Genomic DNA, 26,067 nt, shown 5'->3' with positions numbered 1-26,067 from the left:
AAACAACAGACAGAATAAAATGAAATAAAAACAAGTTCAGAGTTGTCAAAGACATACCAGACTTTCCACATAGCCCTAATTCTCCTTTGTTCTGATATATCAGGAGCACATCCACCAGGGGTCCTAAAGAGATGTTTTCCTTTGGATTATTCCCAACCCCTGTGTTAGCCTCTGTTGCAGAGCATACACTTTGTGCTACATCAGCAAACGTCATACCTGTCATGGATGCAGCCAGACCTGTGATACTGAGAGCATATTGTATGACAGAATCAGATGACTGTTGCCCTGAGGTTCAAAAAGAGAGCAGTCTGAAAAGAGGAAGAGGAACACAAGCAAACCAAACATGACCTTTTCCAGCCTCTGCTGGCTTGAATTCACAATTCAAATACAGGATTAGAATACAGTTCCTTCCAAGGGGTCTTAAATGCATAAATCAGTGTGTTTACATATTCACCTATATAACTTTTTCTGTCTGTCCATGTGTATTTTAATTTCTGCTTTTTTTTTGTACTATGATGGCTTACCTACAGAAACAGAGTAGTAAAACATGAAGTAAATGGAAGAAAAAATTTCATATAAATTAAGGTATTAGCTTATTCAGGGATGACTGTTCAGTTCAGCAGCAGGGGTGCATGAGGTGTCTGTAAACGAGCACAAACCTGCCTTTTCATTCTGCTGAAGCATGGCCCAAAAAAGAGTGGCTGAACAATTGGTAGCAAATGGAAAAATTAATTTATTGAATTTACACAACTTCCTCCCTAAAAAGCATTGCTATAATCAGGGGAATTTACCTTTCTCTAGCTTATGTGTTTTGGTCCTGTTCGTCTTTCATGGCTCTTATCTGAACTACAACAAGGAAGCCTCTGTAAATTATACCTTCTAGCTGTGACTTTTCAGATACAATGAAAAAGAATGTGCTAATGCCGAAATTGTTATGGCACAGGACCAATGGAAGTGAGATGTTTGGCATGTTTCATTAAGCAGATAGACATAAAATTAAAAGGGTGAAGAAAATGGAAAAAAAATTCCTAAGGCAGTAAAAAAAAGAAAACATAGCTCCATTGGCCAGAACATACGCTGTTGTTCTGCACCAGAACAGACCTAATCAAACAACAAATAGTGTGAAGTGTGGAACTGATTTCCATTGATCTATCATGCTTTCTTTGCAGGAATATCAAATTGATATATTTTTTGCCCAGACGTGGACAGACAGCCGTCTTCGCTTCAACAGCACCATGAAAATACTGACTCTGAACAGCAACATGGTTGGTTTGATCTGGATCCCAGACACAATATTTCGTAACTCAAAGACAGCAGAGGCTCACTGGATCACCACCCCCAACCAGCTCCTCCGCATATGGAATGATGGCAAGATCTTGTACACCCTCAGGTGAGCACTTGGCAAGGTGCAGGGCTGAAAGCTTCTCCTACTTCTGGTGTATTAGTAGTAATTTTCAGCAATATCTTTGCTCTCCTCGGCTGTTTTCTTCCCAATGCTTACCTGGCCATGCTTTACACATATTTAATTATTCAGGCATAAGTACTTCCAGGTTTAAAAAACAAAGTCTTGTCTTTCTGTTGCTGCCTGCTCCGAGCTGCCCTTCCCCCTCCCCGAAACAAGTCAGGACTTGTCACTGCCATGTGCTCTGAACTCCTTTGTTCCAAGCGCAGGCAAAACTGAAAGAAACTCTAAACTCCAGAGCAGTGTCTGGTTGGCCAGTCACCCCAGGTCCACCCCCCAGTTCTCCCCTTTCCTTTCCCAAATAAAAGAGGACCCCAGAGGGGGCCCACCCTCTTTGGCTCTGCACCCCTTCTGTGGACATCTGTGTGCCTGTCTCTGTTTGAAAGCAGGACTATAGCTTAAGCCAAGAGCTATATTTCTCCCTCTTTGCTTCTACTGGTGGTATTAGCTTTGCAGCTACTACTTGCTGCTTTCAGAGCTACTGAAATGCTGGATTGCCCGTGCTACCTCTTTCTAAGAAAGAAACCTTGAGAAATAGGCAATAAGTCTGTCTAAGTTGTACGAGTTGGGCTTTTTAGTGCTTGTAATAAAATCAGGACTATGTAGTGCCATAAAACCTGTCAAAAGCCTTTCTGATCAGAGTTAGATGCAGGGCTGGATAAAGCATTTCTAGATTCATGCTAGTGCCAATACTCGATTCTTCAAACAAGTCATGCAGGAAGATAGTCTGTGACATCTCATCACAAGGGTGAATTGCTGGAGGAAAGGCTTTTACAGTTTTCTAATCTTTGTGATAAAATCAACTATATGGTATTAGAAATACTGTATATATTTGCATTTAAAAAAGCCTGTGGAAATCAAAATATGTGTTTACTTGTGGAAGAGATGAGTTGTTCAGAAGGGAGTTTTGCCATAAGCCATGTTCCATAAGGGAAACTGTTTCAGAGACCTGCCTTTCACACTACATTTTCTTCCTGGGGCACCTGAGAGGGCTAATCATGCTTGCAACTGCTTTGGGGTCCAATACACAGTCTTTGGCAAACAATAAGAAAGGAAATAAACATCTGGAAAAGCTATTGATATTTTTAGTGTCTTTTCCTGCTTAGGCTTGCTCTACTGTGAAGAGCTCTTGCTTATTTCAGTTGCCTTTAGCTAAAGAATTTGGGGATTAAGGTGTCAGTTCCAATATTCTCTTGGTTGGGTTATTGGGGTTGTTTCTGAGGGGATTTTGGTTAGGTGTTTTGTTGGGTTTTTTTCTGTTAAATTCTGTTTCAGTATTTCAGGCCAAGTTAAGTATATACCTAAGATTAGTTAGACTTGCATACATCTCACTAAAGAAACTATTTGTGGAATGAACTACAAAATTTTTCTAAACTAGCTGAAAGTAAGTTAATACTTGACCCATTGGAATGAGCGTTTCTACTTTGTGAAAGATGTTTTGAATCCTTTTTGATCACTCACATCAACCTCCTTTTTACACAGGAAAAGCTGTTAGAATGATCATTGCTTACTGTTAACACTGTAATTCAAACCCCATTTAACTGACCTAAGTGTCAGAATTGGTATGACATGGAAGAGGTAGCTACTGTATGCCCTGGTGCTGTCAGGTGTTGATGGGTGCTGTGTGTCCAGGAAAAAGTGTACAAGGTTCAGTCATGCTCCATACATTTCCATCTTCTTCCCTTCCCCCTGTAGGGTCTGAATGCCCTCCTGCTGCAACGCTGCAAATCCTCTTCTAGTGTCAGTGCAATAAGGCTCTTGAATTCCTCACAGGTGACCTTTTCAAAGACAGAGTTTTTCTCTCTGCCATCCTATATGTGAGATATAAACCTTTCCCCATTGAGTTTTTTATCTTTTTATTTGGTTTCCAAAAGGAAGAACTCACATAACCCACATGCATGAATTGTCATGAAATTATGTAGTATTTCTTTTAAAAGACTGTACAAAAACCTAAAACTTAATTCAATTTCCCTGAGTAAATACATTCATTTTGTAAGCTATTAGACTGAAGATTACTGATTTATATTAGTAATTTTAAAATTGACTCAGTTCATAGTGTACTTTGTGTTAGGAATGTCATGTAAAACCAGCATTCAAGTAGGGATGAAGATGTTTCTGCTGATCTGTTTGTTGCATCTACACAATATAGAATGACATATAGAGATTTACTAAGTTTTGGAGAGACAGCCTGAAGAGAGTGAAAGAATTTTAAATTCACACTACAAATATGGAGAATATTTCTTACAAGATTCCCTCTGAGGTTTTAATTTTGTGGCATTACATACCACACAAACCATATTTCCTATTATTTTTGTAAAGAATAGTTGTTTTCATGCCAGAACCTTCGATGATGAATTGTCTAGAGGAAAACGTGCAGAGATTTCCTGGGATCAAGGAACACTTGATGATATGTCTGAAATTATTTTACATAATTATCATTGTTTTGGATCAGGCTTAAATAGCCAACAAACAATCTGCAAATACAGTTCTTTCCTTTCAGGCCTTACTCGTGGATGTCAAAGTACTTTTTCATGATGCTTAAGGTTACCCTGCCTCATCCTCTGGCTGTTCCCTGTACTGGCACATAGTAACAGACCCTTGGTTTCTTCATAGGCTTACCATCAACGCTGAGTGCCAGCTGCAGCTGCACAACTTCCCCATGGATGAACACTCGTGTCCTCTGATATTCTCCAGCTGTAAGTGCTGCTTTGAAGCCTTATTGTTGTATATGACTCATATGCAGGAGCATGGGTTTAATTCTGATTTCTGTCCGGTTGTTCAATTGTTCCATAACTGGTACAAGAATTTTAGGTTTGCTCAAATATTTAGGGAATTTTTGTTTTCCTCTCTTGCACTCCTGGTCAATGAACTTATGACATGAAGTCTTCCACAGATTTACTGTTATTTTTGTTAAAACCAGTCTTTTTAGCTGTTACTATAGTCACAAACTCAGCAGATACTCAGACCAGTCTGTGCAATGTTAATTTATACAATCACTTGACATTGCAAATGAGAATTGAAACTACAGTTTTCTGGTGGAGGTGCACAGCATGGAGACATGCCCAGAAATCTCTCAATATCTGAGTTTATAGCACGTAGCCTGGTAATGCCTCTCTGTTTTATAATAAAAGTAAATGGTGCAACTACTGAAAATCTCATTTCCCTTTTATTGCTCAGCTTGTCCAGCAGTCCCAATGTTGTATTGTATCTAGTGTTGCTGACATATTTAAAATCTTCCTAACAGACAGAACAAATACATGGGGAAGTGAATGGAAAACAAAAGTCAAGTGAGTTAATTCTGAGGTCCGATATTACTGTGAGAAGTTATCTTCATGCTGATTCTATTGAAAAATCTTGAGAGCTGTCTGCTCATAGGAACAGGTGCAGAGTTTCGTAATCCAAGGCCACACAATGCAAATGTTTTAAAAACATTTTTAAAAGGATCTCACTAAAGATTTTAATCTTGACAATCTATAAGACTCAGGATATGTGTTCTTCAGAAGTGAAAGGAAAATGTACTGTTTTGTCTATCTACTTAGAAACAAGATTGTCTCCATAATCCCTTTTAAAGTGATAGAAAAATAAAACTATTGAATATCTTCATAATAAAGATGCTATTGTGATGGTATTGATCTCTCTTTTTAAATACTATACAAACTGTGATCCACAATCACAAAATGGATTTGAATCTCAGCTGATCCAGGGTGTATTTTTATTTTTACCCAGGAAAAAGTTTAAAAAACATCTGTCATGTAAATATCTCCCTTTCCTCTAAAATTCTATCACCATGTTGCCATTTTTTATTTTTTATATGTATAAGTGAACATGGGCAGAAATATACAGTCGTGTATTTAATTCAGGTGTGTGGAATATATGCATATTCAACTGAACAAGAGGTAGATAGCTCCTGAATGAGCTTTACTGCTAATGAACACTTGTCACTGAACGCTATGCACCTCAGCCATCTTTAGTTACTACATAAAACTGCTTTTGTGGCAATCTGATGTTGTTTTGTTGAAGTGCTGGGAAAGGTGTGTGATCTTAAAAATCAAATTCCAGAGATTTATGGAAACCTACTAAATATTTTTTGAAGTCCAAAGATACTAATTAAAGCTACCACATAAATTTGATTGGTCCAGTGATAGCAATATTCAAATAAAGTGAACTCTAATAAAACAGGATGTCACTTCAAACCTTGCATTCCCTAACAGCTAGACAGTTGCTAAATTCAAGTCAGTTATACTCTATGGTTTTTATTTAAAGAGCGAGGATATCAGTGAGTACTTCAGCAGGCTCTGCCCCGTGACAAAGTTCCAAATATATTTTGATTTTGAAAATATTCCTCCTAATTTTGATTTATTAACTCAGAACACTTCTGACCTTGAAACATGTATGTATTGCCATCAGACACGTACTGCTGTCTATGGATATGGAGATTACATATGATAAAGCAGAATGTGAATGTGTTGCAGTTTGTGTGTGTTCTTCGAAGTTTCTTGACAGATGGAGAATCCCATAGAGGAATGTTAAAATGTTTTATAGTTTTCTCAAGGTTTTGGTCATGTTGATAGCAAGGGTTTATTTCTTTAGAATCATACTGAATTACATTCTTTTCCTTGAACAATTTCAGCACTGCTATTACCATCGTACAGGACATCTCCTGTATGATTAGTTTGTTACATAACTCAGTTGTATTTTCAGTCTTGTGTACATTCATAGCAGTCTCTAGGTATGTGGAATTCAGTGGGACTTATGAAGTGAATGACTGAGTGAATGCCTGAATGATTTATTACTGCCTTCTATGACAAGTTTCTGGAGGGACAAGCTGATTAGGGATTCCAAGATGTGTGTCTTTGAATAAAATAAAAACCTTTGTAGAATTCATGGCACAGCTCTGCTTCTCTCTGCATCCCTTCTGTTTGTTCCTCAGCATGCAGACAAATCTTTGTAGTTTCCACTGTAGGCAGGCAAAAAGAAGCACAAGTTTCAGGAAATATTCCCCACACCTCTAGACACAGATGAAGAAGTTTAATATTTGAAATTTCTGATTTTTTATATCAATTTCCCTTGATATTTCAGAAATATGAAACTCATCTTTTATTTTGTCTAAAATATTTACCTCTAGTGCCAGCTAATTTGCATCCTAACCTTGTTGTTACCCTGGGGACAGTTGATGTTCTCTCCGTGGGAATGCTGAGCTCTACTTGGTTTGGTTGCCAGGATGAATAAGGAGAAGACAATGGCTTATAAAAAGGACCCATCTCAGTGTGCTAACAGTAGTTACCAAAACATCTCTACCCCTTCCTGTGGAAAATCTTGTTCAAGAACTAGTTCCTGGAGCTCTCTAGTTTCTTTTACAGGGCTTAAAGAGTATTGAAATAATCTGAAGGTCTTTAACCTGTGCAGGTTTTTCGTGCAGGATGACATGATGAGGTGACTCACCTGGCATATTAGGCCATGTGGGCAGTGTGTGTCTGTAGCTGCTGTTCTTATGTAGATGTGCACTTAGCACACTGCTTATGTGAAAAGTGGATCCCAAGAACATGATGCAGGGCTGCTATGCCATGTGACAGCTTGTGTCTGTTCCATGCACCAGATTGGTTTGATCAACCACATGTGCCAAGCAGGATTTCTTACTAAAGAGCTACAACAAGGCATGGTGTGAATGTGCATTTCCCTGTAAATGTGAAGAAAGAATCAATGTTGTGACTTGATTCCAGTGGCGCAATCTTGGATAGGTTTTGCTCTATATGATCACTCTTTCTTCATATGGTTTTAAAGTACTATATGCAGCTACATAAAAATACTCTGTCACTGTCATTCTTCATTTGGGTTAATTTATCCTCCTGAGCCAAGGGAGGCTGCTGTGCTGCTTTTGGCACTCAAATAGCACATTAAACTGTCTTGGTTATCTCTATTCAGCATTGATTTGAGCATTTTGGAAATACTCTCAGGATTCTGCCATATAATTTAGTTTATAGAGGTAGTTAGGATTCACATAAACTTCAGGAAGGAAGAGGAGATACTCTGTCTGAAGGATGATGTCAGCACAAGAACAAACAACACACAGGCAACAAAAGGCAGACTGGGAATGAAAAGTTAAGCAGAATAATTGTGAAACTCCTTCTAGATAGAACAGTAGGTGCTCAAATATTATAACAATTCAATAGTATTTGAACAAAGCACTAGAACAACCATACATTGGGAGCTATCAAGCATAATGAGATCACTCTGTAGTAATGGCCACTACTTTTTTATCCTGAGGCATTTGAGACTAAAGAGCAGGAATACAGGGCTGTATGGCTAAGCTACTTGAAAGAACTCTTTAGCATTAGAGTTATCATGTGACTATTTTCCAGCGAGCTTACATGGTTTTGGTTTTCCTTTCTCAGTCACTGGTGAGACTGTTGAATGTTCTGGATTTTCTTTATTTGGGAGGACTAAGCATGCTTCAAAATAATGTGAGAAAGTTTGCACCCAAAGCTGTGTAACAGTTAGCTGTTTGAAGTTTTTGTTTTTTCAGACCAGCAGAAACCTTCACGTCCTCTCCCCATACATGTGCTCAAGATTAACTTGACACTCCTTCAGGTGACAGCATATGACAAAGCTGACAAACCCATTACACCTTGTTTCGAGCATCTGGTCAACTAACTTTTTAATTATGTCCAAGGAGCTTTATGGTGGGAATCTCTGTTAGCTGCACACCTGAGGTCTGAAACATGCCTGGGGCTTTATCAGATGCAGTAATACTGAGCTGCAGTGCAAGATGCCAGAAAAAAAAAGGTGACTGAATTGATTAATGAGTTTTCACTGTTTTATTTTTCTTCCTGCTGTTGTAATCAAACTGCAGATACAGTTGTTCGTTTTTAAAAGCACCTTTGACTTAGACAAGGGGAATTATGACACATTTTATAGGCAATTACCGATCTTCTCCATAGTGAGAAGGTCTAGTGTACTGAGTTGCCCATTACTGGAGGATTGCTGCAAGAAAGGAAAAGGTGGGCATGCCTAGAATGCCATTCTTACTGCAAACACCAAAACACATACACAAAGGTTCATAAAGAATTCGGTTGTTTTCAATTCAGTTTAAAATAGGGGAAAGCAAGATTTCCAACTATTGATAGTCCAGTTTGTTCAGTCAGGACTTAAACCAAATATTTTTTGCCTTTTAAATGTTAAGAATTGTTTTGATTTCTTGTAGAGTGATATACAAAAGTATGCCAAGTGTTGCAGAAAAAAAAATTAAGGAAATGTGCAATGCTTTTAAAAGAAACTAATCCAAATCTAACATAGGGCTTGAAAGGAACAGATCCCGTCTTTCTAAATATAAACTCAGTTCAATCAAATGTTCCCACTTTGAACATGAAACCTCTTATGGATATGCAATCAGTACTTTGAGCCTTGAATCATTAATTTTCTAACACAACTAGCTGTCATCGCCCATTTTAATATGTTTCTCCTAGCCTAGAAAAATAAATGCTGGTTTTGTGGAATGAGCTGTGCTTTGTTTCATCTCCTGTGTCATCAGCAGAGTCATTAATACAGTCTGAGGGCAGAAATTTACTTCTGATGAAGAACAGGCCAGAAGGAACATAGCTTAATGTTCATCTCTCAAGAGGAGTTTCATTAAAGATGCTGGGAAGACATTGTAATGTGCAGAAGGAGCTTTAATACACATCTGAACTTCCATCTGTGCTCCCTGTAATGGACTGAGCCAGATCATGGGGCATTAATGGAATTCTTAAACCAGTTCTTGTGGTGAGCATGTTTTAGCTCTTGTAGCTTTTTCCTCTTCTAGGAAGGTAGAAATATTCATATGCATCCATCCTCCTCTTCAGAAGACTGTCTTTTTCCAAGAATAGTCAATATAGAGAGGTCTTATAAAGAGGAGAAAAGAAATCTGTTTATGGAAAATTTGTCCTTTGAAGTTTCCTCCCAAGTTCTGTATTTAGCCTATGACTTTTGTCATATATGCCAATTAATGAACACAGTATGTGAGGCATTTCTGTGACACATCCCTCCTCCTATTCATCTGCTAATTCCTCTCATACACAGACATTTTCATATCTTCTTATTTCAGTTCCCCTCTTTTAAACTGTTTTCATTACACATTTTTTCAAATACCTTGGCTAGTGTGCAAGACAATCTTCAAAGAAAATTTGACCATCCCAAAGATTTATGAGGTGTGCGTGACTCTATAGGGATCTTCTTTGCATTTGTTAACGTGTGAGCATTAATGTTTCTAAGTGTTTTTTTCCTGAGGTACCTACAATGATACCAGTATACAGTGAATCTAAAATATGTGATAATCTTATACAATTTCATTTCATCATTCCAGAAGCTTTTCTGAATGTATTCTGCTACTGCATTGCTCAGTTTTAACTCTCCTTAGGTTTCCCTAAATTTCCCTGAGGGCGTTTCTGTTTTTACCTAACATAAGTTAGATTCCTAGGGAGTATTGTATTGTTTCCTGGGGAGTCAAATATTTATCCAATTCCTTGACTGCTCACTACTGACTAATTCACTACTACTTTGCTGTGTGTGACTCAATAAATTTCTCAATATGTAAGAGACACTGCATTAAGTAGCTTTAGGTTTTTATGACTCTATTTTATAGCCAAGCCAAGACTTATAGCAATTATTACAAGTTATTTTTTATTGCAAGTTCTGCTAATTTTTATCTAATTTCTCAAATATGATGTGCTTTCATGAAACTTCAAATTCATCTATGATGTGAGTACACTCAGTGTAAAATTTTGCTTTCTACATCAAATTTATGGTAGACTCGTGCCAAAGTACTGTATATTGTAAACATTATTTTGGCACTACTATTCCTGTTAGCATTGTGTCTCATCGTTCAAGGTATATTAGTGACACCTTTATAAACATTTATGGCTACATGGTTCAATGCTGGTTCCAAATTTATGCAACATGTCATGAAAGTGTAATATTAATCAATCTGATATTACATCTGATAGCTACTAGTACATAAATGGTATTTCTTTAGTCAAAAAGCAGCGAAATTTCCCCAGGGTCAAGGGCTGACCACTGCCTCCTTGGTGATCAAGCAGAATTGATAGCCATGGTTAATTCATGTAATATCCTGTGCTCCAGTTCTTCACAAAGAGCTAAGGGTTTGTACTGGTAGCAGACCAAATGTCTCTCTCCTTTTATAGTGAAATTTTTCTCCACAAGATTGAAGGCTCCTCTGGAGAGGGAGCAGCTGCCATTACTTCCAGTGAAAATGAAATCCTAGAGTAAAATTAGAGCAAGTGCTAATTAGTGAAGCCTAAAATGCTTAACTCATGATATCTTGGGGCCAGCACAGTCTTCCAGAGACTCTCTGGATTGATGGTAGGCTATTCTAGGAACCTGGCATCTACCCCAGTTTTGCAGCAGTCTTCCCAGGATGCTCGGTATCTCCATGTGCCCTGCACAATTGTCTGAGGAAGATGGGATGCCCATGTTATGACACAAACTCTCTAGACATCCTGCCTCAGAGCAAAAAAAAAGCTCTTATTCCTTGATCTGAATTTTAATATAGGTGGTTGTATTACAGGGATAGGACCCCCTCAGCTCTTACTTACATTTATACAAGGAGACTGGAAGTCTAAAAAATCCCAGGTGCAGTCCAGCCTTTCAAAGCAATCAGTCTTATTTTTCTAAATTTTCTATTAGCAGTATTTAAAAAAAAATCAGCCTCAAAAGCACTTTTAGAAAAGAAAAACCCTGCCTAAGAGCCAGTTATTTTTGGCAGGAATATATGTAGCGAAGTTATGCTTATGGTGTCAGTAGAAAATAAGAGAAGGTGCTGAAGCAAGACGTGGCTGATTGCGTATCTGAAAGCTGAATGTATCAGCAACAGGCCCTGGAGTCTCTGCCATGTGACAGTCATTGTTAGTTCCCATAATTTCATCACAGATCTCAAGATATTCAGTGTTTATTTGAAGCTAAAACCCCTTCAAGCATCTTTTCATGTGCCAATGGGAGATTGTTTTTCTTTTTTTTTTTTTTTAACCAAACGTTTGACACAAGTGTGACAAGTGTGACACAAGTGCACCATAGGTAGAAAGAAAATAGTTTTCTCCCTCAAATGTAATATGACACCTATTATATACTACATATTTCTATTCTTATTAGTTGCTTATTTAGGTTTTTGATAATTAGTGTGGAAACAAATCTGATCATTAGGGAGGGGCTGGTCCATGAGCTGTGAAGTCCTGGCAGCCCTGCACTTTTAAAATCTGACATACAGAGCTCATATTTGTGATATTTAGAGCACCAGGAGGAGACAGTCACAGTCTTTTGCATCACATTTTTAAACATAAGGAATGACTGATTTTGACACACTGAAACAGTTATACCACTGGAAAATGTAGCCATGTTGTACCAACCTGTAGCCATCGATGGCTGGAGCGCAGCCATCCGTGGCTACAGGCTGTTCAGCAGGGACAAGAGAAGAACGAGATGCAAGGGGTTCCCTACCACATCCAGAGATGGATAGAATGTTAAGATCTGTCTCTGAAGAATAGCCTTGAGTAGGTCAAAAGGTTATGGGTAAGATTTAGAGACCAAGGCAACAAGAGGAACCTTGTGGTTGATGTCTGCTACCCTGATCCAGGGAGCCTATTGATGAAGCCTTCTTGCTCCAGCTACAGGAGACATCATGTTCTCAGGCTCTCATCCTGCTCAGGGACTTCAACCTGCCTGACATTAGCTGGGAAAGCAATGCTGTGAGCTGTAGGCAGTCCAAGAGACTCATGGAATCATGGAGCACAACTTACTAAGACCGGTAAAAGACTGCCCTGCCAGAGGGGATGCAGTCCTGGATATGATGGTCACTAAAGCAAGCGAACTAATCTAGGGTGTGAAGATTGGTGGCAGCCAGGGTTACAGTGACCCTGCAATGTTGGAAGTTGCAGTTCTGGGGGAGATGGGTCATTTGAAGAGTAAAGTCAGCATCCTGAATTTCAGGAAAGCAAATTTTCACCTGTTCAAGGAATCAGTCAGTAGAAATCCCTGAGATACTCCTTCAGGGACAGATCTGACAGATGTCTAAGGGTGCTTTCCATAGATTGCAAGAACTCTTGATCCCAAGGTGTAAGAAATCAGGCAAGGCAGATGAGAGATTGGCATGGCTGAGTTGAGACTTGGTGGTCAAACTAATGGGCAAGAAGAAAATGTGCAGGCACTGGAAGCCAGAACAGGTATCCTGCAAAGAGTACAGGGATGCAATCTGGTTCTATAGGAATGGGGTCAGGAAGGCCAAGGTGCATCAGGAGCTGAACTTGACAAGCGATGCAAAGAATAACAAGGGCCTCTAAAAGTATGCTAGAGAGAAAAAGAAGGTAAAAGAAAGTGTACATCCCTCAGTTAGCATGGTAACTGGTAACTGGCAAACTGGTAGCAACAGACAAGGAGAAGGCTGGGTATTTTGTCTTACAGGAAACAGTCAGAGGTAGATCAAGAGCCAACAGTGCCCAACAGTTCTGTGCATAGCTCATTCCTCTTTGGGTCTTTCACAGTTATCTTAACTGTTGAAGAAATTTCCAAAGACACCTTCCACAATTCATACTTCATTGTGTGTGCACAGATGTTACAACAAAGCTTATTTAGTATTCCTTTCTTTGGAGAGTTAGATTTCTGCAAATGCTGGTATAATTACCTGCTTTTATTCCTTGTAGCCTTCCTTACTGTAACTGAAATGTACCTCATAAAATATAACATAAAATATGAAATTACACATCCAGGTAGCCCCTGCTGAGCAACATAAAAGTTGCAACATTTCCTTTCTTCTACTCTGATTTCCACATTTCCACATTGATTGACTCCAGAAGTTTCAGGCTATTTTAGATCCTAGTACAGTACATTTCATATTTTTAAAGAAACAAAAAGCATGTAGTTTTCTAATTGCTTTAGTTGTTTGAAAAAGTGGATTAAAAAAAGAAAAAATTGATTGTGTTATTTTCTTCCATAGTCACCTTAGTGGCCACACTAAAAATTACAGTAATGCATCTCCAAACCACGAGAACTGTTTGTTTGAATTTACTGGTCTTCTTATAAGAAATGAAGAATTGCTGCAGAATTGCTTCAAAGTATAAAGAAACCTTTTGGGGTTTGAGAACCAAGAAGTACCAAGCCAGTGTCAGATCCAGAACAAATACCAAGTAATTGAGAAGAAGAGAAAAGGAGAATGAAGAGAGACTGGAGGTGCCAAGGTCAGCCAAATAACATGCAATACTCCACAGAAGTTTAACAGAAACAGTGACTATTGACTCTCAAATTAAACTCATCTTGGCTAGAACCCAGTCAATGCTTGTTACTTTTGCTAGGCTTGGCTGACAGATGATGATGGGGTTAGTAGGAGCCATTAAAGGTTTACTTGTAACAGACTCAAAATATAAGATGAGAACATCAAGTCCTCAACTTATTAGCCTTGTCTTGTCAATTTTATTTACTTTTAACACCACCTGGAAAAAACAAGGCAGCCTGGAAACATGAAATAAAAGGCCCCATCCTTTTCTTGCTTCTGGTACTGAAAAATTGATGGAAAAACAAAAGCATCCTAAGTGCTGATGGAGCTAAGAAAGGAAAGGAAGGCAGTCATGCAGCTTTGAATGTTGTTTTCCTCACACTGCTAGAGGACAATCAGGGAAATGCTCTGTTCATCTGTTCCTCTAAGAGGGATATTGCTGAAGTTTGCCTGGCTGTATCCCTTGCTATGAAGTGCAGGTCTGCCTTCTTAAAAGTGATTAACTTTGTGTAAAGGGCATGCTGTATGACAGATAATAACATTTTAATCCTTTTTCATAGTTGGGTAGCATGTTTTTCTGTCAAAACAATACATGATGGGATTATATCTCTTCCTGTCAAATAACCCCTCAGACAGACAAACAAACAAGTGATAAATTTTAAGTGGGGACAGCAGGAACACACATCAAGACATGAAATTTAAATTTATTTTTAAATAAGTATTTTTACATTCTCCCATAGGATGTAGATTTTCAGTTAGTACTTTAAGAAACACTGCAGTTTTGTATATCTAAATACAGAGATTATTTCTGTGGAATGCAAATTATGTTGTGATTTAATGTTTGGGTTATCCATGCATATTAAAAAGTAATTTATTTTTCCCTAATTTTTTTATGATGTGACTTCTGGCAATTTTGCTACTAATCTATTAAAGCTCAGGAAGAGCTGATTTTTCCATAAACTCTTTCCATCAGTTGTAAGAAAGTAAGTATAGGGAGTCATGTAAATTGAAGAAAAGGTTCATGCTGTTCTGAGGCGATCTTCCAAATCAACAGCTTGTGCAGAAGACATTGAGTGTCCTTTCTAGGTCTTCCTACCTGAGCATCTTTCACAAGAAAGCCATAGGGAGAGCTGGTGTGTGACTTTATGATGTCCTGAGGGGGTAGGAGAATCTAGGAGCTCAGAAGTTCTACCAGCTCCACCAGTTGCTGTATCACCTTAATCAGACTCCTTGTTTCATGTAGTGTGTTGCTTTTGCTCCACTTGCATTGATGTCTCTTGACAAGCACTGGGAAGCAAGGCCAGCTGTACCTGTCTCTTCTGCTTGGGCAGCCCTGAGTGCATCAGTACAGGGAAGATCCCAGTTAACGCTTCTTTTTTTTAACTCTGGCAGCCTCATTTGACATCAGTGTTTCTTCTCTGGAAAACAACCATCAGTGAAGAACAAGACTCTTATTAAAACAAATCTGATTATCAGGAAGTGGAATGCATTGCAGTTCACAGTATTTAGGTCCTTCATCAATATCTTTCTGTTTTCATGCTTAACAACACAGTTTACTAGAAAAACATCAGAACTGTTCCGTGCTTGACATAGTCATCTTATGAAACAAAAAGATGAATAAAGTTCCTAGATTTGGTCCCTAAGATCAAGGTATTCCATACCATGCCCCAGGATATATTAAAGCCATTAAATTCCTAATTGAAACTGTTGTTTGACTAAAGCAAAATAAAATAATATGTGCGAAAGGCTAATATGAAATCAGATCCTTGATTTGTAGTTGAACATGTTAGACAAAAAGATCTGTCCTGATCTCACTGTCTTCTGCTCCAGTTTTGTCCTTGATAAGAACACAAACAGCATGAGTATAACAAGAACAAACCTACAAAAAGAATCGGTGTTCTTCTCTTTCTCTCTCAGACATCAATTTTTCTGCACACACTCATTTACAGACACAACTAGAAGAATGAGAAAGGATGTGAAAAAAGATATTTGGTAGATTCTAATCTTTTTATTACTTGCATGTGCTCAGCTACTAAGGTGACAAGCAATATGCTTGAAGCCGTGCAGAATTAAACAGGATGAAGAAAAGAAAAGAGCAAGTCCTATTGTGAATCCTCTAAAATGGGCAAACTGACTGTCCTTTAACTTGTGGAATAAGTCAATGGAGTAAGTTGGGTCATCAACAGAAAGCAATATCCACCGTATCACAACCTGAAGCACCTGAATCCTAAATATGTGATGCTTAGTTTCAAATCTCACCTTAAAAGAACAGTGGAAAGATTCTCAATATATTTTTTTTTTCATTTTGCTTGTAAGTGGCCTTATTTTAACAGTAGCTATTTCACAGTTTTTAATTTTTTTCTGTCTCTGATTTTTTTCACTGCAGAAGGTACAATCAATATGCTTATTTTAGTTCAAAATGTATACCTAAAGGTATAGTAGCTATTTTGAAATTACAGTAGTATGTATTTATATGAAAGGGGGCAAAAATACCACTTTCTTTAGGAAAAAATTGTAACTATTTAGGGTAGTCAATATCGTTGACATTTTAATTCTGGAAAGTTGTTCTTTCTAAGTTAAAAGGAAGAAAAAGCAACAAGAAATGCATGTCTGTACCTTTCTCCAAAGTCCATACTTGAAGTCTTTAAAGCTTTTCTTGTCTAACCAACATGAGACTGCAGAGAGGAAGATAAAAGGCTGTTCCTAGCAACTTGCAAATCTCAAAGTTGTCTGGGAGATTTGTACTGTGGGTTTATATTGATTTACGTGCAAAATATAGCAACCTTTCTTATGTAAAGGCTTAGCAGAACTGACAGTCAAAAATCCTGGTCTGTGGTACTATCAGGTTTCAAAATTAAGCAAGCTGGGACTGATTGCTACTTGTACGGAAGTTTCAGTGGGAAAATTGAGGTGTTATTGTGATTCCAGAATAACAGTCTCACTTATATCTACAGTCATGGCCACTATGACTCATCCCAGCCACCAAAAGGTGTCTTCCCTCCAGTATCTTACATAACAGCAAGGTGCCAAAGCAAAGCACATTAGTGGCCATTGCATGTTTGTATTCTTTAATGTGCATGGTGAACTAATGTGGCAATGGTCATTACCTGAAGTGGGGGAGGTTCTGCCTTGGTAGAAAAAACAAAAAATCACCAAGGACAAATTTTCCAGAGACATTGTGAAGTCTTTGTCCTTGGAGATTTTTGAGATGCAACTGAAGAATTCCCTGAGACACCTGGTCTGAATTAGTTTCAACCCTAATTTTATCAGGAGGTTGGACTAGAGACTTCCTGAAATCCCTTCCAACCTGACTGACCCTATCATAAAATCTTTTTCTCATTCAAAACAATGTTTATATTAAAATATACATTCTTCCTTATAGAGCAATTTGTTCACATTCAGAAGTATAAATCTCTGCTTGTGAAAACCAGCTTTCTCTTAAAACATTTTAAGAGAATCAATTTTCAGTGTTGGCTTTCTTAAGGAGCTCTCAGTAAGGAGGGAGGAGTTGGAAAGAGTTGAAAATTGTTGCTGCTTCCTATTTGTTTTGGGTTTTTTTGAGTGGCTGAATATCTATCCTGTTTGAAAGGGTAATGTTTTTTGTGTATTTTTTGATTGTACAATTGTTATTACCACCAGCAATCACTGATATATTATATGCAGACAAGGTAAACTTTAGTTGATCAATATTTTGGGGTTCTTCCCAAAACTGAAACAAACAGGCAGGATGTTCAAAAGCCAAGCAGGATATGGAATTTATCCTTTTATTTCCCAAGAGGTGTCCCCACTGTGCATATTCCAGGAACTGATTTTCAGGTCCCTGGCATACAGGGTCCCTGTATCACAGGTTCCTGTGGTAGCTAATTCTTCCACCTGTTGGCCACTGGTGTTCACACCACAACAGTACACAAGGGCTCTGACACTGTGGCGGCTCATTCTGCTCTGCTTAAATTAGACACTACGTCTGTTTTTTATCACAGGTCAGACACAAGATCTGTTTCCCCTTTTCTCTGTCCCCTTGGAATCATCTCCTATTTTTGCATCTTTCTCCAGAAACATCCCAAGTGTCTCTTGTCTTGTACAATCCTTTCCTCTTCTCCTTTCTACCTTTTTTCCTCTCCTTTTTCCTTTTCTTCTCCTTTCTGTTTTCCTCTCCCTCCATGCTTTTTTTCACTTCATCCTAGTGTCTTCTTCAACCCATGAATATTTCCTTTCTCCACCTACACAATCTTTCTTTGCACTCCCATATTGTCTGGCTGTGGCCAGAGTGCGCTTCTCCAGCAGGCAAGAACAAGTGCTCTTTCCAGGTTCTTCATTCTTTGTGAAGAAACAGAAAGGAGTTGAGAGGCTGAGGTTCACCTGTGAAGCCGTAAGTGTAACACCTAGAGAATATCTACTGCTCAGAAGATCAAGGTGGCCTCTGCATATGAGTGACAAGTATCAAGTGACATTCAGCTGGACAGTTATATGCAATTAAGGATGCAGAATTAAAAAGCTGAGAGAAGAAGGTTGGGAAAAATAATAAAAAGAGTTAAGGAGTAGAAAATCTTTTTGTGATGTAGATGTTGACAGAGGAGAAAAATAGATAGTCATTTCTATGTTGGAAAAGACACATCTGAAAAATCAGTGATATGAGGTAGAACCCCCAGATAGAAAACTCAAGAACTGTGACTGAATTTCAGGGTATCCACAGGAAACTTGCCTTTAAGAAGTACTGAGAACATAGAGAACTGGTATAGAAGGTAGAACAAGACCAAAAATAAACAGAGAAAGAAAATGTGTAATTATTTTACTGTTCAGGACTCAAGCATAAAAAGACATAAAACAGTGTCATATACATACCTATCACAACTTTAAAAGTTTCTGTAAATTTGTTTTTCTAAATTCTTTTCATAAACATCAGCTAAAATAATTAAGTAATGATCTGAAATATTTGTACTTTGATGAAATCTAACAGCTTTCCCTAAAAAACCCTCAGTATTTATCTTTCCAGTAGTTTTCTTATCATATACTTTTGATTTTTTTTTTTCACTTTAATCAGAACTTGGGGTAGAAGAGCTGAAATATTGTAAAATATATTCTCATGGTGTTCCTTCAATAAAGAAAGGCAGGGTATGGCAGAAATTTCTCTCTGGAGGTTTTACCTCTGTAGAATTTCTGGACAACTGTAATAACTGAATGTGAGACTGAAATATTGTTCAGACAGACATGCACACTTCTCAGTGATGATCGGAACGAAATCTTTTGACATTCTGGAAAGTAATCATCATACAAATACTATCTTGAATGACAGACTGCAATTGCAAATCTGCTTCATCATATTAATATAAACTTCAGTTTAAAACTTTTATTTATAACAGGCATAAAACACTTTTGAAACCATAGGAAAAGCTAGAACCTGTAATAGTCAGAACTTAATAGAAAATTCATAATGGCAGTTAAATCTCTCAAGGAGATTTATGCATGTTCTTTGAAATAGTATTTAATTTATTCTCACCTCTTAACTCAGGTGTATAAATGACTACTTTTCCAACTATATAAGGTCTTGAGAAACGGAAGAGACCTTTGTTAAATAACCTAAAATAGTTTTGTATTTCACTGAAGTGTTGGTAATTTCAAGGCCTTTTTATTAAGTCATTTTGTCTATAGGATATTACTTTCCTTTCCAGCCTTGGAGGATTTAAAAGCATTCAGTATCAAACTTACCAAAATTTTGTACCTAGCAAGATTATTAAAATTGAAAGAATTACTTTATATGTGTATTAGTGTGATATGTATTTATCACATTCACATTTTTAAAATAGTAACACATGAAATTAATATTGCGGACTATCATGATCAAGAGAAAAACAAAAGGTTTTTTTTCAGAATTGACTTCAATTTCTAATGAAAAAGTCAATTTAAAGATAGTTTTGGCTAGCATTTTTTTTATATAGCTCTATAGCTAGAAATTGAACAATTGAAGTGACTTTCCTCACATAAATTATTAACTTTTGAAGTGATGATAGACATATAGTAGATTTTGACCTAGACCGGTGTTTGATGTCACTTTTAGGTGTTATTTCCCTAGTCTTTAAAATATTGCCTGTTCTTTCGTTCACTATTGTGAATGATTTGATCTTATAAACTAAAACAAACCTACTAGAACAGTTACATGTTTACACTAGCTTTAATATGACCAGGGTATATATAAAAGTAAATAAATCTCTAATGTCTTTGCTGTGTTTACATCAGCATGTTAGTTTGGACATCTGTGTTACAGTCCAGTACTGTAAGAAATCTACAAGGGTCTGTAACACTAACAATTCAATGCCAGAAAGACCTCAGGTTTTTAGGTTGGAGGAGGTGCCATTCTGTGTTACAAAGCAACCCCAAACTCATGTGTTTTCATGGTGTAGACACATAAAATTCTCATGATGTGATGGGAACCTTACTAAGTTTACTGCAGTGGATATCCTCTTAGATGTATGGCATAGGACATCTGCTAAAATTCTTTGAATGCCAAACTAGCTGGTCCATGAATCCATATAGTGTTGTCACCAAAGCCTTTCCTCTTGATGGCATAAGCATTGACTAATTCGTTTAATGTGAGCTGCCAACACCAAATGTAATTGTGCCAGGTACCTATCAGATGAGAGGGGATATACCAGAGAATTTCTGTAATGACAGTCTTATTTTCAGTTCTCTTCCTGCAACTGTGAGGCTTAGAAACTTAATTTTAAAATGGCAACCGGGAAATGTCCATGTTCTTGTTTCCAGGAGCTGGGTTTTCAAGTGAAATAGTAACTCTACCAGGAGAGATTTTACACAGCATGTGATTGGAGTTTCCAGATAGTAACAGAAAAGCACGGTACTCCTTCAATCACTAGCTTTGGTATTTATATTTGCCTAATATATTGAGTTTTCTAGTCATTAGGAATGGGAATCTCACTTTTCTTTGGGAGAAAAACATCTCACCCAATTACCATTTTTCTTCTATGTTGTCCAAGACTGGATTGCTCCCAGTTTTGCCTTTGTGCATATGATGTAGAATATCAAATGCTTCCTAACATTAAGAAACAACATTTTAAAATTCATTATTAAATATTTAAAGGTCTGAAATAAATCTGGGGATCTAGCTTTGAGTCAAAACATTTGTGTACTGTCAGGGTAGAATAGCTTATAAATAGGTACCAGAATCAGTACCCTATGAAAACAAAGCATGTGTTCCTCTAAAGCACTGAGGTTGTATCTGTACCAGGAAACTAAACAAAAATAGACTTTATACAGTAATAGAAATGGGATAACAGGGACCTTAAAAGAAGTTTAGTACAAGGAAAAGCAAATTTCTGTAGCTGGGATGCAATAAACCCTTTTAGCAGGGGCCCACGTGCTGGGGGTTGACTTCCTAGAAAGCAGCTTTGCGAACAAAAAGGACCTGAATGTCCTGGATAACTTTCTATAACTGAGGAATTGTTAGTAAAAGATACCATGTGTCAATGGGAACACAGAGATGAAATAATTTGAAAAAATATCTCAGCGTGGGGAAGAAGCCGTAAGTATCTGAATTTGTTAAAGAAAGCATTTATTAGCAAACTAAAATCAAGCAAAGTTATTTTAAAATGCCAGCATATGAATGAAATATTTTACAAGTACTAATAGTGAAACAGAAGGCAGTGGGCAATGCAAAAAAATTTTTTTTTTTTGAAAGTTGCAAAAGTAAGTGTAGTCTTGCTATCTAGATTTCCATTCATTTGCAAATCAAATAGTTCCATGAAAGAACACAGTATTCAAAGGAGAATTTGAAAACTAGAAATTGGTTTTTTATTTCTTCTTGGTTAGCATGAATAATGTATATCAAAAAGTTACGTCAGCTATTATTTTTATTCTTTGTATTGAAATTAGATTCCCTATATCTATTCAACAAATTCATTCAGCTATTCAGTCTTTATCAGTTGTGTTATCTTCCACCTCATTAACCAAACTAGAGAGTAAAGGAGGGAAAAGGAAGGACAATCTTCAAAATTTATTCTGTTATTGCTCTACTAAAAAACATTATTCAGTTTTTCACAAGTTCAGTAACGATAGCATTGAAAGAGAAATTAAGAAAAATAACTGGTGTTTTGTAATTACAATATGTCAAGATTCACAGAAGTCTTTACTTGAACTTTAGAGAAGATTCTGCATAACATATTTTTCCTCTTTACTTAGAAAAAAATTCTATAAAGTTATACAACCCATAGAATTGGTGACAAGGCAAAAAGGAGAGGAGTTTTAGGAGAAAAACAAATAAACAAACAAGACAAACCTGCAAAAAGTTGATCCTCTTCAAAAAGACCGGGGGAAAGTTTTCTTTCCCTGGGGAATGTAGACTCTCCCTCAAGATCCCATTATTGTGCTCTCATTAGGACCATAGCAACATCAGTTTTTCCTTAATTCTCGTTTTCCATGGGTCTTTTGTAATACATTTACTGTCATCTCTTGTTCTTTGTTTATTTTTCTTTTTTGCATCTGCTTACTCTTTGTTTTCTCAGTTATCCTGTGGTAGTTTGGTATTACCAGGTACTACTTTCAGGCTGCTGCCTGGATGGTTCTGGCTATGCCTTCCCTTCCCTGTTTCCCTGTGGACTGGATGCTTGTCACAGGTGAAAGTTTCTGCCTACAAAAATCAAAATCAGTAGAGCAAGCAAATCTGGGAGAATAGAACCATCAGTCTCCATAATAATTACCACCTGTTACCATGGAGGAAGCACTGACTGCCTTTCTGTTCTGAACATGGTGCTTTTCTGTGATGAGGTGGGCATCAGAGAGCTGGTGCTCTCTGTGTGTATGTTAAGTATAGGCTTAAAGTGCTCTACAGGTGTTACTTCTCTTCTGTATAATGAAATTCTTGGAGTTATTTGATAGGCTTTTCTCTAGGAGATAGCTATCTTTCACTCCTTTTTTTTCTTTTTTCTGCTATTTTTGTTGGTAGGTTTTTTGATAGGTTTTTGTGGGGTTTTGAATGGTTTTGGGGGTTTTTTCTAGAGAATTTTCCACATCAGTCTGTGGGTCTGAATTGATTTTAGAAAGAGAATTCAGACTTCTAACACAGTGTTCATAGAATCATAGACTCATTCAAATTGGAAAAGACATCTAAGATCAAGTCCAACCATTTACCCAGCACTGCCAAGTCCATCACTAAACCATGTCCTCAGGTGCCACATCTGCATGTCTCTTAAATACCTCCAGGGATGGTGACTCAACCACTTCCCTGAGTAGCCCGCTCCAGTGCTTAACAATCCTTTCAGTGAAGAAATTTTTGTTAATATCTAATTAGGATATTAGAAAACCTTCCTAATTGCAGCCATCACTGGCACAACTTTAGACCATTTCCTCGTGTCCTGTAGCTTGTTACTCAGCAAAAGAGACCACCCCCTACCTGACTACAACCTCTTTTCAGGTTGTTGTAGAGAGCATAAAAGTCCTCCCCAAGCCTACTTATTTCCAGGCTGAACAGCCTTCAGCTGCTCCTCAAAGGAACTGGGCTCCAGACTCTTCCACAGCTCCATTCCACATTCCATGGACAGCACCTCAATGTCTTTCTTGCAATGAAGGGCCCAGAAATGGACACAGGATTTGAGGTGTGGGCTCCCCAATGCCAAGTGCAGGGGGGCAATCCCTGCCCTGGTCCTGCTGGCCATGCTGCTGCTGACGTGAACCATTGGCCTTCTTGGCCACCTGGGCACGTGCTGGCTCATGTTCAGCCACTGTTGACTCCCAGGTCCTGTTCTGTCAGGCAACTTTCCAGACACTCTTCCACAAGCCTGTAACTGCATGAAGTTGTTGTGACCCAAGTGCCTGTGCTTTTATTTTTCCAGATGCCAAATAGCATTGAAGGTTATTTCATTTTGTCTAAGCCAAAACTCAACATAGCAAAAAGCAGCTGGCCAGGTGGTACTAATCACTCAAACACCATATAGCCATATTTAATCTTTGTACTTATGGTCATTGTCAGTGTTCAATATCACTTTCTTTCTGTCATCTCCTGTGTGAGTGGCAGAAAAAATATTTTTATCCCATCAATAAGTTTTCTGTCTCAAATTCAATCAGGAGCAATGAATAAGAACTGATAAGCAATATGTCACCTAGGCAGATACGCACATCCATTTAGATATTATTCTTCTGAAGAGCAAATAGAAGCAAACCTCATTTCAAAATACAGTCCAGAGGACAGAAAACAGAACAAAAGTTGTCTATGCATGTATATTCAGAGCAAAAAGCCTCTCCCCTGTCCCCAAGTCAGAGGAAGTACTGTCTGGCATCTATTGCTTCACCAAACTTTTAGACAATGTTTTTCTCATTGTGTTCCATCTTGAGGAGACCTTCAGCTACGGGATCCATGAAGTAAGAGATTCTTCAGTCATCTTTCTCCTTCAAATCACTGTTGCTTGCCTCATAGATTTTCTCTTTCTGCTTTAAGGAAATCTTAAAGATTTAACTCAAAATTTATGTAGGGACCAGATACTTAACTTAGCAAACACACACCTGGAATCTCACCTGTGTTCTATTTATCCTAAAATAATTGCTCACTTCCTTTGCATTTTTTTTCAATGAGAGTCTTCTATGCATTCCATTATTTAAAACAAAGTACAAAATTAATGTATAATGAGGTAAGAATGAATCTATGCCCATTCCTTTGACTGTTACAAGGAAGCCTGATCTGTACAAATGCCAATTACCTAATTTTAAATATCAGTATTTCAATTCTTCTTCAACCTTTAGAGTCAACACAGCCCATGATAAAATGAGCTCTCTGAAAGGGTGTTCACTATGATTCCTTGGGATCAGTCACACAGTTAATGAACTCAAAACATTGGCCTGATCTTTACAGGGATCCATTGTGGCCACACTGGCTTAACACAGAAACCATTTTTTGCAGTGTTCTCAACTCAGATCCTGAACCACTAAGATTCAAGATCAATCACAATCACTGCATTGAGTGGAGCTATAGAAGAAAAAGCCTACTTTGATCACATTGTCACATAGTCACAGAATGCATTTTAATTTTGTCAAATCTTGTGAAATCAACTCTTGGATTTAATTTCATTATTATCTTTTTTCTTTAGGTGTCTCATAGCTGGAAATTTATTTAGTTTAGTGGGGTGCAGTCATTGAAACACTTGAATGGTAGTGTTTTGTTCACATTGTTTTATGTCAACTGTATGCTGGGACTTCATCTAGCCTTGGAGAATACTATGTCCTGATCTGATGTTGAGGCGTTGCTTTTAGAAGAGCACCTTCCCACACACATGCACGCACCAGCAAGCATAAAAGAGGTAATGTGGTTCTTCAAGGACCTGTGAGAACGAGTGAAAAGTAATGCCTTTTTGACTGCATGTAGAAATGATGTGGTGGTAACCACCTGTGACTAACAGGGACAACTTAAGGCCAAGTCTCTGTGGTGGTTTGTGGATGAAGAACCTAAAGTAAAGCAGTCTTTCATCAGGCTGCGGGAATGTCTGGAAACTGGGCATGCGTTTAGTCACAGAATCAGAATCATAGAATTCTGATTGAAATTCTTGGTTGAAAGGGACCCATCAGGATCATTGAGTCCAACTCCTGCCCCAAGAGTCACACCCTGTGCCTGAGAGCATTGTGCAAATGCTTCTCGAACTCTGTCAGACTGGTGTTGTGACCACATCTCTAGGGAGCCTGTTCCAGCGCCCAACAACCCTCTGGGTAAAAAAACTTTTTCTGATATCCAACCTAAACTTCCCCTGGCTCACCTTCAGGCCATTCCCTTGGGTCCTGTCACTGGTCACCACAGAGAGAGATCGGAACCTGCCCCCCCGCTTCCCCTCATGAGGATGTTGGAGACTGCAGTGAGGTCTCCCCTCAGTCTCCTCTTCTCCAGGTGAAAAAACCAAGTGTCCTCAGCAGTTCCTCAGAAGTTTTCCCCTACAAAGACTTCACCATTCTTATGGCTCTCTTGTGGATGCTCTCTAATAGCTTAATGTTTCTTTTATAGAAAATATTTTCCCTGTAAATGATTATTTTTTGTTGAAAAAGCTTCATGTGGATTCCATTATAGCTGTTTGAACAGTATTCAATTGTGTATTAATTATACTGTCTCTAAAGTCTTCTGACTTTTCTCTGTTAAAATTAGATAAGTATTCCCATTACATCTTTGTTAGGCATTAGCTAGCTAGTCACAGCCCTAAACTGCACTATCCAGAATGACAGTGAGAATGGGGTAGTTGTTTAAAACTAGGTGAACTCTAGTCTAAACTGGTCCGTTTAGACTAGCTGTTTCCAGCTCATCCAGAAAGTGAAGTGTCTTGTTTCAATTTTAGAAAATCTGTATGTGGGAAACATATTTTTTAAGTATTCT

The 26,067-nt window shown here is 37.9% G+C and overlaps 1 protein-coding gene across 2 annotated transcripts in view; it reads left to right on the top strand.

The window, feature by feature from the left end:
- GABRG3 (gamma-aminobutyric acid type A receptor subunit gamma3) overlaps positions 1–26,067 on the top strand; it is a 318,970-nt gene that overhangs the window by 166,376 nt on the left and 126,527 nt on the right. For both annotated transcript variants that reach the window (XM_032100293.1, XM_032100292.1), the window contains exons 4-5: positions 1,170–1,390; positions 4,076–4,158. In XM_032100293.1, coding sequence (XP_031956184.1) covers positions 1,170–1,390; positions 4,076–4,158 — 304 coding nt within the window. The remainder of the gene's footprint in view (positions 1–1,169; positions 1,391–4,075; positions 4,159–26,067) is intronic.

This window comes from Corvus moneduloides, chromosome 2, assembly GCF_009650955.1.
Source record: "Corvus moneduloides isolate bCorMon1 chromosome 2, bCorMon1.pri, whole genome shotgun sequence".
Classification (NCBI taxonomy): Eukaryota; Metazoa; Chordata; class Aves; order Passeriformes; family Corvidae; genus Corvus; species Corvus moneduloides.
The sequence above is the reverse complement of the archived record's forward strand: the minus strand, read 5'-3'. Positions and strand labels throughout refer to the sequence as shown.